The 16,459-nt window shown below is 42.6% G+C and overlaps 1 protein-coding gene and 1 non-coding gene across 2 annotated transcripts in view; one reads left to right on the forward strand and one right to left on the reverse strand.

Annotated features, from left to right (window-relative positions):
* Positions 1-13,521, reverse strand: part of LOC120065564 (nucleosome-remodeling factor subunit BPTF-like) — a 53,578-nt gene extending 40,057 nt beyond the window's left edge. Inside the window, exons 1-3 of the mRNA XM_039016631.1 lie at positions 12,807-13,521; positions 9,618-10,440; positions 4,463-4,683 (exon numbers count right to left, since the gene is read on the reverse strand). Coding sequence (XP_038872559.1) covers positions 4,463-4,683; positions 9,618-10,440; positions 12,807-13,323 — 1,561 coding nt within the window. The 5' untranslated portion in view covers positions 13,324-13,521. The remainder of the gene's footprint in view (positions 1-4,462; positions 4,684-9,617; positions 10,441-12,806) is intronic.
* A 1,064-nt stretch (positions 13,522-14,585) lies between these two features.
* Positions 14,586-14,667, forward strand: trnas-aga. Its single transcript has one exon. It is a non-coding gene; the product is annotated as a tRNA-Ser (tRNA).
* Positions 14,668-16,459: the final 1,792 nt, after the last annotated feature.

Below are 16,459 nucleotides of genomic sequence, written 5' to 3' on the forward strand. Positions count from 1 at the left end.
AGAGAGAGAGAGAGAGAGAGAGAGAGAGATCGAGGGAGAAGAGATGGGAGATGAGAGAAAGAGGGGCAGAGAGAAAGAGAGCAAGCAGGATAAAGAGAGATGGATGGAGAGGGAGACAGACTGGGCAGAGGAGGAGTCATTGGCAGGCTCTCTGGTGTTAGACAATGGAGCTCCTCACACTCTCAGAGCCAGGGACCTTTGGCTCAGCTGGACTGTCTTGGCTAACTTGGCTACGTATAGAAGACAGGAGGACACCCAGCACAGCCATGTCCCTCCTCGTCTTCCATCTCCCTCTCTTTCTTTGTCACCTTTCTCTCCTCTATCGCCGTCATTCTTTCGCCATCTCTTTCCTCCCCTTTCTTGACCTTTTGCCTCCATATTCTTCCACAGTTCCTCAACTCCACCCCACCAATGACTATTGCCTCTCTATCCAACCATCTCTCTCTCTCTCTCTCTGCCTCAGAGGCATTCAGTCCTGCTATCTTGGACCTCCTCCCAGTGAAGCCTGCTGGAGCAGTGCCACAGCCCCCAGAGACTACAGCCAGGCCAAGCCAGCACAGGAGGAGATAGAGGCACTCAAACACAACCAGCCAGCCAACCTGCCACTGCCCCACTGATTAAGGCCTACTTACCCAAATAGGAGGGGTTTGGACATATTTAGGATATTGCTTTGGGACGGCAGTGGAAAATCCACTATGATAATCTGACAGAGGCGGGTGGGAGAAGGACAGCAGTATGCTAGTCATATACATTAGTCCTGAGTGATTAGTGCATTTTGAGGTCGGTTCAATTATCACATTTATTTATTTCAATTATTTTTTTAAACATTAAATGCACTATGTGGGTTAAATGCTGTAACAACAGAATAAAACAATGAATAAAGTCCCACGATGCAAGTGACTGCCAATTACTTATTAACCATCAGCTGTTCACATTACTTTAATAAAATATTTCTGTTGTTGTGTATATTACAACTTTATTAATTAATTCAGTCATCATCTCGTCTCTATAAAACTGCTACCTATGCGGTCTGACAAAATCATTATTTTAGTAGTTCTTCAATACCAACTATCAATCACTTAGATCATGTATTTTCTTCTGTCTCTTCCGTAGCATGCGGTAAAAGAAACAGACAGGACACGTAGTTGTGCAATGGATTATGGTCATCGTAGTTAATTATAATTTTATCTGCGCTAAAATATGTAGAACATTGGCCTGTTGGAAACTACAACTCCCTACCCCATCGCACAGTTCGGGCATGATGCGATTTATCTCTAGAGAAACTGCAGCGCAATGTGCACATTGAGCTCACAGAAAAAAACTGAACAAATTGGAATTCAAATAATGGAACTGACATGGTGAATTAGTTGTTAAAAAATAAAAAATAAATTACCCACAACACTACCATATATGGACTAGAGGTCGACCATATAATCGGAATGGCCGATTAATTAGGGCCGATTTCAAGTTTTCATAACAATCGGAAATCGGTATTTATTTAATCTTTATTTAACTAGGCAAGTCAGTTAAGAACACATTCTTATTTTCAATGACGGCCTAGGAACGGTGGGTTAACTGCCTCGTTCAGGGGCAGAACGACAGATTTTCACCTTGTCAGCTCGGGGGATTCAATCTTGCAACCTTACAGTTAACTAGTCCAAAGCTCTAACCACCTGCCTCTCATTGCACTCCACGAGGAGACTGCCTGTTACGCGAATGCAGTAAGCAAAGGTAAGTTGCTAGCTAGCATTAAACTTATCTTATAAAAAACAATCAATCAATCAATCATAATCACTAGTTAACTACACATGGTTGATGATATTACTAGTTTATCTAGCGTGTCCCGAGTTGCATATAATCGATGCGGTGCGTATCGTTGCTCCAATGTGTACCTAACCATGAACATCAATGCCTTTCTTAAAATCAATACACAGAAGTATATCTTTTTAAACCTACATATTTAGCTAAAAGAAATCCAGGTTAGCAGGCAATATTAACCAGGTGAAATTGTGTCACTTCTCTTGCGTTCATTGCACGCAGAGTCAGTGTATATGCAACAGTTTGGGCAGCCTAATTTGCCAGAATTGTACGTAATTATGACATAACATTGAAGGTTGTGCAATGTAACAGGAATATTTAGACTAATGGATGCCACCCCTTAGATAAAATACGGAACGGTTCTGTATTTCACTGAAAGAAGAAACGTCTTGTTTTCGAGATGATAGTTTCCGGATTCGACCATATTAATACGACCCAAGGCTCGTATTTCCGTGTGTTATTATGTTATAACTAAGTCTATGATTTGATAGAGCAGTCTGACTGAGCGGTGGTAGGCAGCGGCAGGCTCGTAAGCATTCATTCAAACAGCACTTTCGTGCGTTTTGCCAGCAGCTCTTCGTTGTGCGTCAGGCATTGCGCTGTTTATGACTTCAAGCCTATCAACTCCCGAGATTAGGCTCATGTAACCGATGTGAAATGGCTAGCTAGTTAGCGGGGTGCGCGCTAATAGCGTTTCAAACGTCACTAGCTCTGAGACTTGGAGTGGTTGTTCCCCTTGCTCTGCATGGGTAACGCTGCTTCGAGGGTGGCTGTTGTCGTTGTGTTCCTGGTTCGAGCCCAGGGAGGAGCGAGGAGAGGGACGGAAGCTATACTGTTACACTGGCAATACTAAAGTGCCTATAAGAACATCCAATAGTCAAAGGTTAATGAAATACAAATGGTATAGAGAGAAATAGTCATATAATTCCTATAATAACTACAACCTAAAACTTCTTACCTGGGAATATTGAAGATTCATGTTAAAAGAAACCACCAGCTTTCATATGTTCTCATGTTCTGAGCAAGGAACTTAAACGTTAGCTTTCTTACATGGCACATATTGCACTTTTACTTTCTTCTCCAACACTTTGTTTTTGCATTATTTAAACCAAATATATTTGAGGCTAAATTGATTTTATTGATGTATTATATTAAGTTAAAATAAGTGTTCATTCAGTATTGTTGTAATTGTCATTATTACAAAAAAAAGGAGAGAGAGAGAAAAAAAAAAAAAAGATTAATCGGTATCGGCTTTATTGGTCCTCCAATAATCGGTATCGGCGTTGAAAAATCATAATCGGTCGACCTCTAATATGGACTACTATATCTAGAGCCTTACATGAGGTGCATGTGCACATCCCTCCTAACAAACATGCACACACACACACACACAATGCTAATGTGCCCAACTTGCATGAGTCATAACTGTAAAACCCATACACACACACCCAATACCATGGATCTGAACTGAGTAAGTGTGTGTGTGTGTGTGTGTGTGTGTGTGTGTGTGTGTGTGTGTGTGTGTATGCTGCCGTGCCGATCAGCGCCCTCACATTACCAACACAGAGACATTAAGAGGTGCAGCCGTGGGCAGGAGGCAATCTGCAGCCTCGTTGGAACCGACCGAACAGAGAAAATGATGCCAATGATGAATATCAACAAAAGACAGAGCGTATCTGCGTCCCAAAAGGCACCCGGTCAAAAGTAGTGCACTACATTTGCCATTTTGGGACACAGCCAGAGTAAGTGTTTGCTCATCACTTAACACCATTCATTCACCATAGGGGGAGAACTGAAAGGGGAATAGAGTAATAGACTAGTAGTTCTCTTCAAACCACTGAGCATTGTCAAGAGGCAAAACCAATGACTGATGGAAATGACAGTGGCCCAATTCAGAGAGACTGTTAATATATTCCATTGAGGCAGGCATTGCTGTAATTGTGCTCCTTTCCCTCAGACGGGCAACAGCCAAACAACCATTCATTGATTTTATTTGTCAGAGTCAAACGCTAATTACTGGAAGTACCCGCTCTTGACTAAGTGTGCATCCCAAATGGCATCCTATTCTCTTTATAGTGCAATACATAGGGAATATGGTGCCATTTAGGACACAACAAACTGTCTTATTTGAAGAAAAAGCCTAACCTTACTTTATAATGTAAAAACAAATACATAACAGCTTTACCCTACCAAACTGTGCTCAAAATTCACTGGGGTCTCAATAGATTCAATGTAAAGCTGTCACCCATCCAATGATAGTAACACAATGATAGACTTCAAAAGGAAGGAAACAATAGGATGTGTACTATGGGGAATGTAAGGTTAGTTATCTAACAACGTACAGAGAGCTGTATTCAATAGGCATGTTGTCAGTGTGTAATACCGGTAGTTTAATAGTAAATAACTACGCAAACAACTGGTAAAACCTTATTCTGAAATGACTGGAAATGACAAAACTAGTCCTAGAATAAACAAGAAAAAAAATCCCAAAACCTGTGTGTGTGTACCCTAGGCCTCGTTCAGTAGGTAAACGTTGCAGAAAAGCAATTAATAGAGATTTTTATTCTACCTTATTCAACATGTCAGATAGATGTAGGTTATGTAGAACAAACATGCCCTATCTGAACGTGTCCACATCTCTTACCGTTGGCAGCGGTGAGGAAGCACTTGTTGACGCCGCGGGCCTTGTTGGTGAGCTCCTCGGTGATGTCCATGTGAGTGTGCACCTCGTCCCTGATCTCCTCCAGCGTGGCATACAGGTGGGCCTCCCAGTAGCCCTTGTCCAGGCAGTCGATCAGCTCAGCCAGCTGCACCTTGGTGCTGTAGTACCAGATGGTCTTGTCCTCCTGCTCGCCGTCCTCCTCACTGGGGTGGAGGAAGTGAGCGAGACACCGGTGGAGGGGGTGGGGAGAAAAAAAGGAGGGGAGCGAGATAAGAGGGAGATGGAGGGGACAGGGAAGGAGAGAATATGGGAGACAGAGAGGGATAGAATAAGAGAGAGAGGATGGAGAAAGAGATCAATGTCTTTGATTAATTGATGCCATCATCAAATGACGAGCAGTAGAATGAAGAACATTTAAGCAGACACCTGCCATTGTAAATTGTCCATTGTAAGGACATAGTACTGACAACTATTTAATACATGTGTCTTCTATGGTGCCAGTTTTCCTTAAAAGGGCCATTCAGCCACTTTACAAACTCATATTCATTATCTCCAGCACCATATGGGTGTCTAGCTATGTGAAAACGGTGTGTTTCTATGATCTGTGGTTGCAAAGATAAGAAGGTCCTAAATGCTTCTCTGTGACATCACAAGGTAGGATTAAAAGTAAGAAAAACTGTGATTTTCAAAACCTGAAACGAGTTTCAAGCCAGAGGGAGGGTATTTTATTGCTCCACGTCACCGTGAATCTCAATGTGTTTGAAAAATCACCGTTTTTAAAATGTTTTAACTTTTGATTACGTCATCGGGTAGAACGCAGAAAATGCGCATTTTTCACATACACTGTATGTAGACACTGGTACTGTGCTGGAGACAATGAAAATGAGGTTGAGAAGCGGTGGAATTGCACTTTAAGTTTTAACATTGACTTAGCTGCAATCAAGGAAAACATGATTATTGGGAAATTAAAGTTGTAAGACCTTTGAGCGCTCTAGGCATGCATAACACATAGGCCCACATCAAATATCAACAAAATGGACAGCTTTGTGCACAGCAGGGTCTAGGCCTGGGTCTCACTAGCCTTAGGCAGTATTCCAACAATATAGTCAGCATCCTCTCAGGATGCAACCACCCACTCGAGACACACACACAATCTCTCTCTCTAAGGGGATGGTGAAGATCGTTTACACTGCTCCCAGTGAAGGCCACCTTCTTGAGTGGGAGCGGCAATGAGACAGTGAAGGCTACCCCCGAATCCCTCTGTTCAGGTGTGTGTGTCTGTACTCGTGTACATGAGTGTGTGACACTCTCCTCTCAGGTTAAAGGAGTCTGCTACCACACCATCTGTGACTAGTGCTTAATAGCTGGCGTATATGCTATCGCTTAATAATATTTGTGTGTTTACATTGTCATTATCCTTCAAACAAGCGAGGCATTGGCCTTTCTATACCTTACCAGAGAAGCTAAAAAAGTGATGTAGCGAAGATTGAAGAGTGCCATCTGTCATGTAAAAAAAGCTCACAGTTTGAACATGATCACGGGTCAATTGCTTGCACTTTTGCTTCAATTCTGATTCTGGGTTAACAGTGTTTCTTACGTGTATAACGTCAGTGCCTGATTGAAATTGACACTGTAAACGTGAATAAATAAGTAATGATCACTTATAATATATTACTGATTGTTTGGCACTTCTGTCGGGGCTGGCTAGCTAGCTAGTGTCGGGTAGCTTTAGCAACAGGGTGGAATGGCAAGAGTTAGCTGTTTATATGTTAGCATAGCGATTGCTGCATTAGCCGCGAGCCTGTTAGCTAGTTGTGAACACTCCTGTGTAGATGGCTGCACTCGTGCGGATGTCTCTCAGCTCACCCTCACTCACCCTTGAATCAGCTAGCTAGCATAATAAGCTGTCAGGTGATCGACATGGCTTATTCTCAGAGCTGTGCAGTTTTAGCTTGCTTGTATAGCTAAATGAACTAATGTAAAAGCTAGTTTTTAGCCAACGTATAAACAACTCTTTCACCTAGCTTGCTAGCTAGCAAGTTGGATAACGAAAGTTTATTTAATTAATGCAATGTTAGCTAAGATAATAGAATGATCCTAGCTAGCTAGCCAGCTACATTTGTCAGCGGGAGATTTATTTGCTAAAATGAAGACACCTTTGAGTCAGCTAAAGATCATCTTTGTATCTACCAACTAGCAGTTAATTTACTACATGTCAACATATTTTGTGGACTAGTCCTAACATGTACTTTATAGTTATGTCAGAGCAATGTGCATTATATCATTGTCCACTGAATTAAAAACCCAAGACATCTCAAAGACCAGGCAAGAAAGTTAGATCTAAATGCTTTGTAAAAAAGCCAGTCCTAAATTGCTCCGTCCCCTATGGCCCTAACCCCTCGATGTTTGCAGACCTGTATGGTCTGGGTAGGTAGGCTATAAGCAGTGCAATGATGGATCTCACACCTTACAGATCTGCAAAAACAAATGGTTAGGGACAAGGGGAGGTGTAGGGAGTGGTTTGAGACCTGACTTTCCCAATCACACAGAGTTATTGGATGCTAGCCCACCACCTCAAAGCTCAACATTGACAAGAGAAGCTGCTCTTCCTCCCTGGAAGAGCCTGCCTGCTCCAATACCTCTGTCACAGTTAACAACTCCATTATGGCCTCTTACCAGACTGTATAAATCTCCTTCACACTCTCCACTGGCTCCCATGAGCAGTGTGCATCAAATTCAAATCACTGTTGCATGCCTATAGGGTAGCAAGGCGAATCGATCCTGGCCCAATCTTTGTCAGCACTGCCAAATGTATTAGTCTTCATATTGCCATTATATATGTACATGTTGCACGTCTTCTCTCCAAAAATGTTTTTATCCCGTAGCTGACCTAAGAGCACTGTTGGAGGTACGAGAGGCTGAGATACCCAGAAGGTAAACAACAACATGTATAATTTGTAAATAATGTTTAGATCAGTGTTCCCTGTTCTTGGGGGCCCAAAGGGGTGCACATTTTTGTTTTTGCCTTAGCACTACACATCTGATTGAAATCATCAAAGCTTGATGAGTTGATCCTTTGAATCAGCTGTGTAGTGCAAGGCCAAAAACAAAAATGTCCCCAGGACCAGGTAAAGGGTCAACCATAGTAGTACGTCACGCCTGGACCAAATTAGGGTTAAGTGCCTTGCTCAAAGGGCACAGACAGATTTTTCACCTTGTCGGCTCAGGTATTCAAACCAGGGACCCTTCAGTTAGTGGCTCAACCCTCTAACCGTTAGGCTACCTAAGAAACACTGGTTTAGACAAAAGTGTCAAATACATGCCCCACATTCTTCCTCCAAAGGACCTTTCTATAGAAAGACCAGGATAGCCATTAGCAGTTGCCTTCAACACTCATCCTTTCCTTTTAAAAAGGAGTTTGGACACTATACTCAGTTTAGTATCGTGGTCTTCATTTCACATTGTGATGACAACGGTTTTCATGTTCCTCCTAGTGTCAGGACAGCAAACGGTTAACACAGCAGCATCCCTTCAAAGACTGAGGTGTTTTAGGCAGGGACATGATAGACCAGGCCCAATCCTGCACAACAGCCCCAGGTCAGACAACAGCCCTAGCCCATCATCCCATCCCTCCACCCTAACCCCGTGTTTCCCAATCCGTTCCTCCAAGGCCCCTAGCAATTTTTGTCCTATCACACCTGATCCAACTAATCAATTGCTTGAGAAGGGATGTCCAGGGGGATATAACATTACAGAATACTCAGATATAAATGTATTGTCTAGAACAGACACAATTATCTGCCAGGTAGAATAGGAAGTTGAAATAACTATTTATTACACTGAACAAAGATATAAACGCAACATGCAACAATTTCAAAGATTTTACTGCGTTACATAAGGAAATCAGTCAATTGAAAGGCCCTATTGATTGTAGGGCAGATATAACTGTCAAAGGGATTCCTCTCGGGGCAGTTGAAAGGCCCTAATCTATAGATTTCACATGACTGGGAATACAGATATGCATCTGTTGGTCACAGATACCTTCAAAAAAAGGTAGAGGCGTGGATCAGAAAGCCAGTCAGTAACTGGTGTGATCACCACTCCTCTTCAATGGCTGTGCGAAGTTGATGGATATTGGTAGGAACTGGAACACAATGACGTACATGTCGATCCAGAGTATCCCAAACATGTCTGATGAGTATGCAGGCTGGGACATTTTCAGCTTCCAGGAATTGTGTACAGATCCTTGCGACATGAGGCCGTGCATTATCATGCTGAAACATTCACATTGTCTGCCATTTGCCCGGTACAGCTGAAACCGGGAACTAAATCTCCCATATGTAAAGTGTTAGTTTCATGTTTCATGAGCTGAAATAAAAGATCCCAGAAATGTTACATAAGCACAAAAAGCTTATTTCTATCAAATGTTGAACACAAATTTGTTTACATCCCTATTAGTGAGAATTTCTCCTTTGCCAAAATAATTCATCCACCTGACAGGTGTGGCATATCAAGAAGCTGATTAAACGGGATGGTAATTACACAGGTGCACCTTGAGCTGGGGACAATAAAAGGCCTCTAAAATGTGAAGTTGTGTCACACAACACAATGCAACAGATGTCTCCAGTTTTGAGGGAGCGTGCAATTGTCATGATAACTGCAGGAATGTCCCCCAGAGCTATTGACAGACAATTTTATGTTAATTTCTCTACCATAAGCCACCTCCAACATCATTTTTGAGAATTTGGCAGTACGTCCAAAAGGCCTCACAACCCAACCGCAGAACCTCCACATCTGGCTTCTTCACCTGCGGGATCGTCTGAGACCAGTCACCCAGACAGCTGAGGAGTATTTCTGTCTGTAATAAAGACCTTTTGTGGGGAAAAACACATTTGATTGGCTGGGCCCGGCTCCCCAGTGGGTGGGCCTATGCACTGCCAGGCCCACCCACGGCTGCGCCCCTGCCCAGTCATGTGAAATCAATAGATTAGGGCCTAATGACCTTATTTAAAATGACTGATTTCCTTATATAAACTGTAACTCAGTAAAATCTGTGAAATTATTGCATGTTGCGTTAATATTTTTGTTGAGTATAATTTTGTAGTGAGTGAACGTTTGTTTGTTGTTGTCTACTTACACCACGATGCGGCGGTCCAGGAACCAGTACTTGCGGCGGTGGCGGTCATAGCCGATTGGCAGCTGGCGGATGTATGGCCGGCTCTTCTGCGCCTCCGTCACACAGTCCACTACGCCGGGCACCTTGTGTGCCACGCAGACCTCACACTGCCACTCGTCCTCGGGTACCTCCACCAGCGGCGGCTTCACGCACTCCAGGTGGTAGACGGCCGAGCACGTCTCACAGCAGAGAAGGTCCCCCAGCCGGTGGCACACCCTGCAGTGGTCGTCGTACGCCACCACCCCCTCCGACATTAACTCTTCTCTAGCCAAGTTGGTGGCCAAGAACTGGTCCACAAGGAATTGAAGGACCTTAATTTTGCTCTCGAGGGGCTCGTAGGGGTACTCCTCACCCTCCAGTAAAGGGAGCACCTGGCGGTACTCTGGGTCACTCTCGCAGTAGGCGCGCACCATCTCGGGCCAGGTCATGCCGTCGATGAAGTAGAGTGTGGAGTTGACGCTGTCCTTGAGGTCGGCAGGACCGAACGTGGTGTTGGACGTGTCCTCCTCGCGCAGGATGGCCTTGAGCAGGGCGGTGTGGGTCTCAGCCAGCAAGGTGCACTGCTCCTGGCCCGCCAGCGCCGCACAAAAGTCCTCGAAGCGGAACGGCGAGAGGCGCAGGACCGAGCCGAAGTTGCGCAGCACCTCATAGACGGCCGAGATGTTGAGGAGCTGATTGGCCGGCACCAGCAGGTCCTCTGAGGACTTGGGCAGCTCCAGGGAGGGCACCTCCTTGGCCTCGAAGATGGGCGAGCGGGGCCGGTGCGGGTGTCTGCCCCTCCGGCCTGAGACAGAGAGGGATGAAGAGAGAGAGAGGGCTATAAATTATGTAAATAATTAAAATCAATCAAGAGACATAAAACGGGGTCAGGAAAAAAAGGCCCTTCAACACTGAGTGCTGGACTCTGAGAAACACAACAAAAACAGGTGAAGAAACAAAGACAAAACTAGATACATACCGAATGAGCCAAAGCAGGCAGCACAATTTCCATCAACCATAACAGCTGTCGATGTTTCTATCAAACAGGCAGGGCTTCTTATTCAACACATTTGAGTGTGTAACTATTTTGTTACTGTTTATTGATAACAGCTCTGTGAATGTGTGCATTACTTTCGCTGTATCAACTTTTAAGCACAGCGTATTGGTTATAACCAACTCGTATTTTTTACCCTTCCATAAATCCCACGGTTTATAGAAAGTCTGAATCTCTTCTACAAACAGAATTTCTCCCTTTGGAAAGAGAACTTTTGATTTACTCAGTACATTTAAAAAAAAAATCAGGTCTTAAAAGTGTAAATAAGCTGACCTAGCACCTGGTACTTGAGTATTCACTGTGCAGTGGAGAATTTGGCCTTCCTTCACTCACTCTACCCTGGGCCAGAGTATGGGTGCTGATCTAGGGTCAGCTCCCCCTGTCCATGTAATCTTATTCATTATGATCGAAAAGGCTTAACTGATCCTAGATCAGCACCTTTTAGGAATATGGGCCCTGATCAAGTTCAGAATCTGAAACATAAAGCCAGGGATCCACACCATCTGATATCAGCTAGAGTAGGTAGGTATAACAACTAACATACTATAGTTTTAAATTAGATTTCAAACATTAGACAGGGTGTAGGCATAGATGAGGTGACATTAAAAATGACCAACAAGCACCTCTCCCCTGAGCGTGTGCCCCCAGTGAGGGCTGTGTACAAACACCTCTGCCTTCATTCCTCCCGCCCTATGCACAGAGTCTCTGTGTATGTGTAAGCATGTATTTGTGACTCAGTGTGATAAAATGAGTGTGTGTGATTATAGGTCATATGAAAGGCACATAAACCACTCATTGAACAATTCAGCCATATTCACAAGTTAATCGAGCCTATTTGGGGTAGGTTATTTGCGTAATCAGTCACTGGGGTGCAATGGAGAGATAGAATTATGATTCAAGAAATACCATGTTGTCTAGGCTGTACACATCTATGCTTATGAGATGTGGGGCAAGTTATGAAACACATTCACAGACATTTAAGGATGCATACCATATCAATAAATCTATAATTTTATGGAAATATTATTCTGCCTTGCATTATGAATCAGCAGATCCATTCCAGGTCTACAGGAACATATGGAATTATGATAATTTAAGATTTTAGTGACCACCATATGATATCAGAAAATGTACAATAATTTATACTAATCTTATACATAATCCTGAAAAATACAAAATGGTTCCTTATATTGCATACATGGCTTAAAAATGGACTACATGAAGACCAAAGTACATGAATGACATCAATGTCACTTTCACTAATGTTTTGACATTATACAAGATCAAAACTATTGACTTTACAGTTCAACAATTATTTTTCAAAGAAGGTTACCTTTGCTCTTCGTTTACATTGATAGATTGGCTTTGCTATGGTTACCGTACAATTTAGTACGTGATATTATAATGAGTTCAAGCTGCAACAGGTGAAATTAGAGCGCCTCTTTTCAAAACAAAGGGCCGCGCGATGATGTCCTGTCAAACTGATTTGACCACAATCTCACGAAATATATCGCAACACTTGATTTTCTGAAGGAAAAAATGTTTTAAACTAAGGGAGGGGGGATAAATTACAACTAGTTGATGAAACTGACCCTTAATTGTTTACATCTACTACAGGAACTGTATATTCATGCCATGCAAGGCGACAAAGTATCAAAAACGCACGCGCAGTTCTAAAACAAAAGGTATAAATCTTATCGTGATATTTTGTAGCCAGATAGTGCAGCATGGCATGCTTGTTGACGATAATTGCTAAATGAATGAATGGAAAGTAGCTAAATGTTTATCTGGAACTAACGCCTAATATGTTGCATGCAAAATGGTGCAATTATGCAAATGAACAATTCTACATTACAATAATCCCCATTGTCAAATTCGTGTTCATTTTTGCCAATAGTTGCAGATTTTTTTTATAACAGAAAACATGCGAGGTGACAGTATTGTTCACTGTGCGCGAACTAGCAAACGATCACCAGAGCTCCTAAACAAAGGCCTGTTTATGAGTGCAATCTCCATTTTGAACAATGCAGCTTACTTCCCAAATGTGCTAAATAAAAACTAACACTTTGGCGTGCATTTGAAAAATGCTTCTAAATTGCATTTGCAAGCAAACGTACCTGGAGTGCTGCCGTGCGTGCTATCATGGCTCCGAAAGCTGCTATCTGTACAGTAGCTAGCATCATCCTCATCTGGTAATTCTTCCAGAAAATCGGACTCATTGTCCACGGCCTCCTCTTCGTAGTCTGAGGGATTCTCGTGTAAAAGTTCGTCTTCCTCCGACCTCAAACTAATATTATCCTCTTCCTCGTCGCTGTTGTCATCGTAGACCACCTTGCACAGTGGCCGTCTCCCCCTGCTGCCGCGACCACCTCTCGAACCCCTGCCTCTTCCTCTGCCCCGCGATGTCGTCGTTGCTCCAACTTTCCCCCGGCCCCTGGACGAATGGTAGTTTTCTCTCCGATGAATTTCTGTATCACCGGTATCCACCACCGAACCCCGTCCGCGGCCACGTCCTCGGCCCCTTCCCCTACCACGGCTACCTCTCCCTCTCCCTCTTGAACCGCGAACTGGCCCAGGGGAAACCTCCTGCATCTCCGCTGTCTGTTTGGGCGGCCTTCCTCTTCTCCCTCGCATTGTAGCAGATGTATTATTTTTAATTTCAATTTTAGCGCGCGACTAGTCCACACAAACCCGAGAAAACGGGCAACCTCGGAAACCCTAACCAACGTTGCGATAGTCTCAATTAGCCCCACCAAGCCCCGGGCTCAATTTTTAGTAGAATGTTCAAATAGAATGGCCGGCGTCCCGCTTTAGGTCGCCTGCAGTCGCCATTTTTCTTCGGATATCTCCCTCCACTGAAAACAGACAGCAGGCCCTGTATGGAGGTCACGTGACTACTATTCTACAGTAGACGCAGTTAGTTCATAAAATGTGTTATCCATGCAAACGTGATGCCCCCACGATTGTTTATTTACGTTCACTTGTCATGTCAATTCATACAAATCAAGAAAATATCGATTTATTACAATGTAACAGCGTCGTCAATTTGCAGCTGACGTCGTCATTCTAGCCAGAATGTAAGCAAGCATACGTAGTCGGCCACAGGAAAGATCAGAATAATGAAACCAAGTTGTTGTTTCAGAGTTAGAGCAAATATTATCACATATTAGGCAGAAGTTCACTATGTGTCAACATTTAAATAATGTAGCTATTGGTAGTTGATTTGTTGTTATCAAAGAGACTCCGTTTGTAATGTTGATGCAGTTATTCGATTAACTTATTTTAATGGCCAAAAAATACTCATAAGATATTGTGTATTGCATTGGATAATTGTATGCATTTATACATTCAAACATTGTGTTGACTTATTAATGCACACAGTGGATATTATGAAGAGGTCATTCAACATTCTGGATCAGAACGAAGAACATCAGAATAGTTCCATCACCATGGAATGAATGATGGTGACATAACCTACCAATGTAGCAGTTGTGGTGTAACACTGTTTCTTTTTTTCCTCTTTGTTGCTACAATGTTTCCTAAATACCTCTCTTATGATAGGGCCTAGCTACATGATGTTTAATTACAGTCTGTGGTTTATGTTCTCAAATGTAGCCTATTTAGATAAGGCCTAGTATGTCTAGTGTACTGGTTGGTGCCTGCTCTCTGTAGTATGTCTATGCCAAGGCTTTTCTCTTTAAAGCAAGCACATTGCTTTATTAACTCTAGCAGGCAAAAGTCTAATTATTTCGATGTTATAGCTACATTTTTCAATAGAAGCAGCCAGCACAGTGAATGGTAGTTTAAGGAGTAGCTAATAGTCTTAAAATGATAAATAGTAGCAGGTTTAAATGGATATGGGTTAAATTGGGAATTATTTCACATATAAATATCAAGTTGTCGTGGCCGAGTGGTTAAGGCGATGGACTAGAAATCCATTGGGATCTTCCCGCGCAGGTTCGAATCCTGCCGACAACGATATCTTTTGACGATGTAATAATAGTTAATGGGAAGTTGTACTTCTAATCCCCAAATCATTCAACTATACATTTGTTACGTACATTTGAATGTAGTTAATATCTTTATATTACCTACGGTCTTCATGCAAAAGGTGGTACAACACAATGGAAAAGGGCACCTCCAAGTGTTCAAAAATAAATACTTCATTTTCTGGTTGCATGTTCCAAGTAGCCTTTAGCAGTATTGCAAAAAATATTGATGTGAATATCTAAATTACATACACTACATGACCAAAAGTATGTGGACACCTTCTCGTCGAACATTTCAATCCAAAATCATGAGCATTAATATGGAGTTTGTCCCCCCTTTGCTGCTATAACAGCCTCCACTCACCGAGGTAAAATCAGTTTCAGGTAGGATATTCGACGGATATTCCCCTGTAGTTTTCCTTACGTCCACCAACAGCAGTCAGGGACCGTTAACACAAATAAACATTTTCAAATTTCAATTACTCCTAAAATGTTCAAAAGTGGTTCTAGCTAATTGACAAACTGCATCAAATTGACAAACTAAAGGGTGTGCAATGTGTAGGGCCACTGAATGTAGATTCTGAACCTTGTTTGAAGTCAGTAGGTCACATGACCAAGGAGCTATTGAAAAGTTAAAGTTTGAAAAATGTATGTAAAAACATGTGAGATGAAAATGGAAAAACTAAAGGGTATACAATTTGTAGGCCCACTGAGTGGACATTCTGAACCTTGTTTGAGTCAAGTAGGTTAGATGACCAAGGAGCTTTTGACATTTGTACTTTGTTTACGCTCCCTAACTAATTCAACTACGAATCCAAAATGCTGCTCACATTTCAACACGTTTATTAGCTTTGGAAAGTGAATTAATGTCCAAATTGTGAAAATAAGACCTGTGCAATGTTGTGCGCAATTTTTTCCAACATCATGACACTTATTTGGAGTCTGTGGCTCAAGTGGTTTGAAAGCTATTGAGGTTTGAAAGCGCGAATATCCGTTGAATATCCAACTAATGAGGTTGGGCACTGATGTTGGGAGATTAGGCCTGGTTTGCAATATGCGTTCCAATTCATCCCAAAGGTGTTCGATGGGCTTGAAGTCGGTGTGCTGCGCAGGTCAGTCAAGTTCTTCCCCACCGATCTCGACAAACCATTTCTGTATGGACCTCGTTTTGAGCACGGGGGCATTTTCGTGCTGAAAAATGAAAGGGCATTCCCCAAACTGTTGCCACAAAGTGAAAAGCACAGAATCGTCTAGAATGTCATTGTATTCATAGACTGTTCTCTCTGCTACCGCACGGCAAGCGGTGCCGGAGCACCAAGTCTAGGTCCAAAAGACTTCTGAACAGCTTCTACCCCCAAGCCATAAGACTCCTGAACAGCTAATCAAATGGCTACCCAGACTTTTATGCTACTGCTACCCTCCGTTTATTATCTATGTATAGTCACTTTAACTCTACCTACATGTACATATTACCTCAATTACCTCGACTACCCGGTGCCCCCATACCGGTACCCCCTGTATAGCTTCGCTATTGTTATTTTACTGCTGCTCTTTAATTATTTGTTACTTTTAACTTATCTATTTTTTACATAACACATTTTTTCTTAAAACTGCATTGTTGGTTAAGGGCTTGTAAGTAAGCATTTCACTGTAAGGTTGTATGTGACAAATACAATTCGATTAGATTTATTATGTAGCGTTATGATTTCCCTTCACTGGAACTAAGGGGCCTAGCCCGAACCATTATTCCTCCTCCACCAAACTTTAGTTGGCACTACGCA

The sequence above is a fragment of the Salvelinus namaycush genome, chromosome 2 (assembly GCF_016432855.1).
Source record: "Salvelinus namaycush isolate Seneca chromosome 2, SaNama_1.0, whole genome shotgun sequence".
In the NCBI taxonomy this organism is placed as follows: domain Eukaryota; kingdom Metazoa; phylum Chordata; class Actinopteri; order Salmoniformes; family Salmonidae; genus Salvelinus; species Salvelinus namaycush.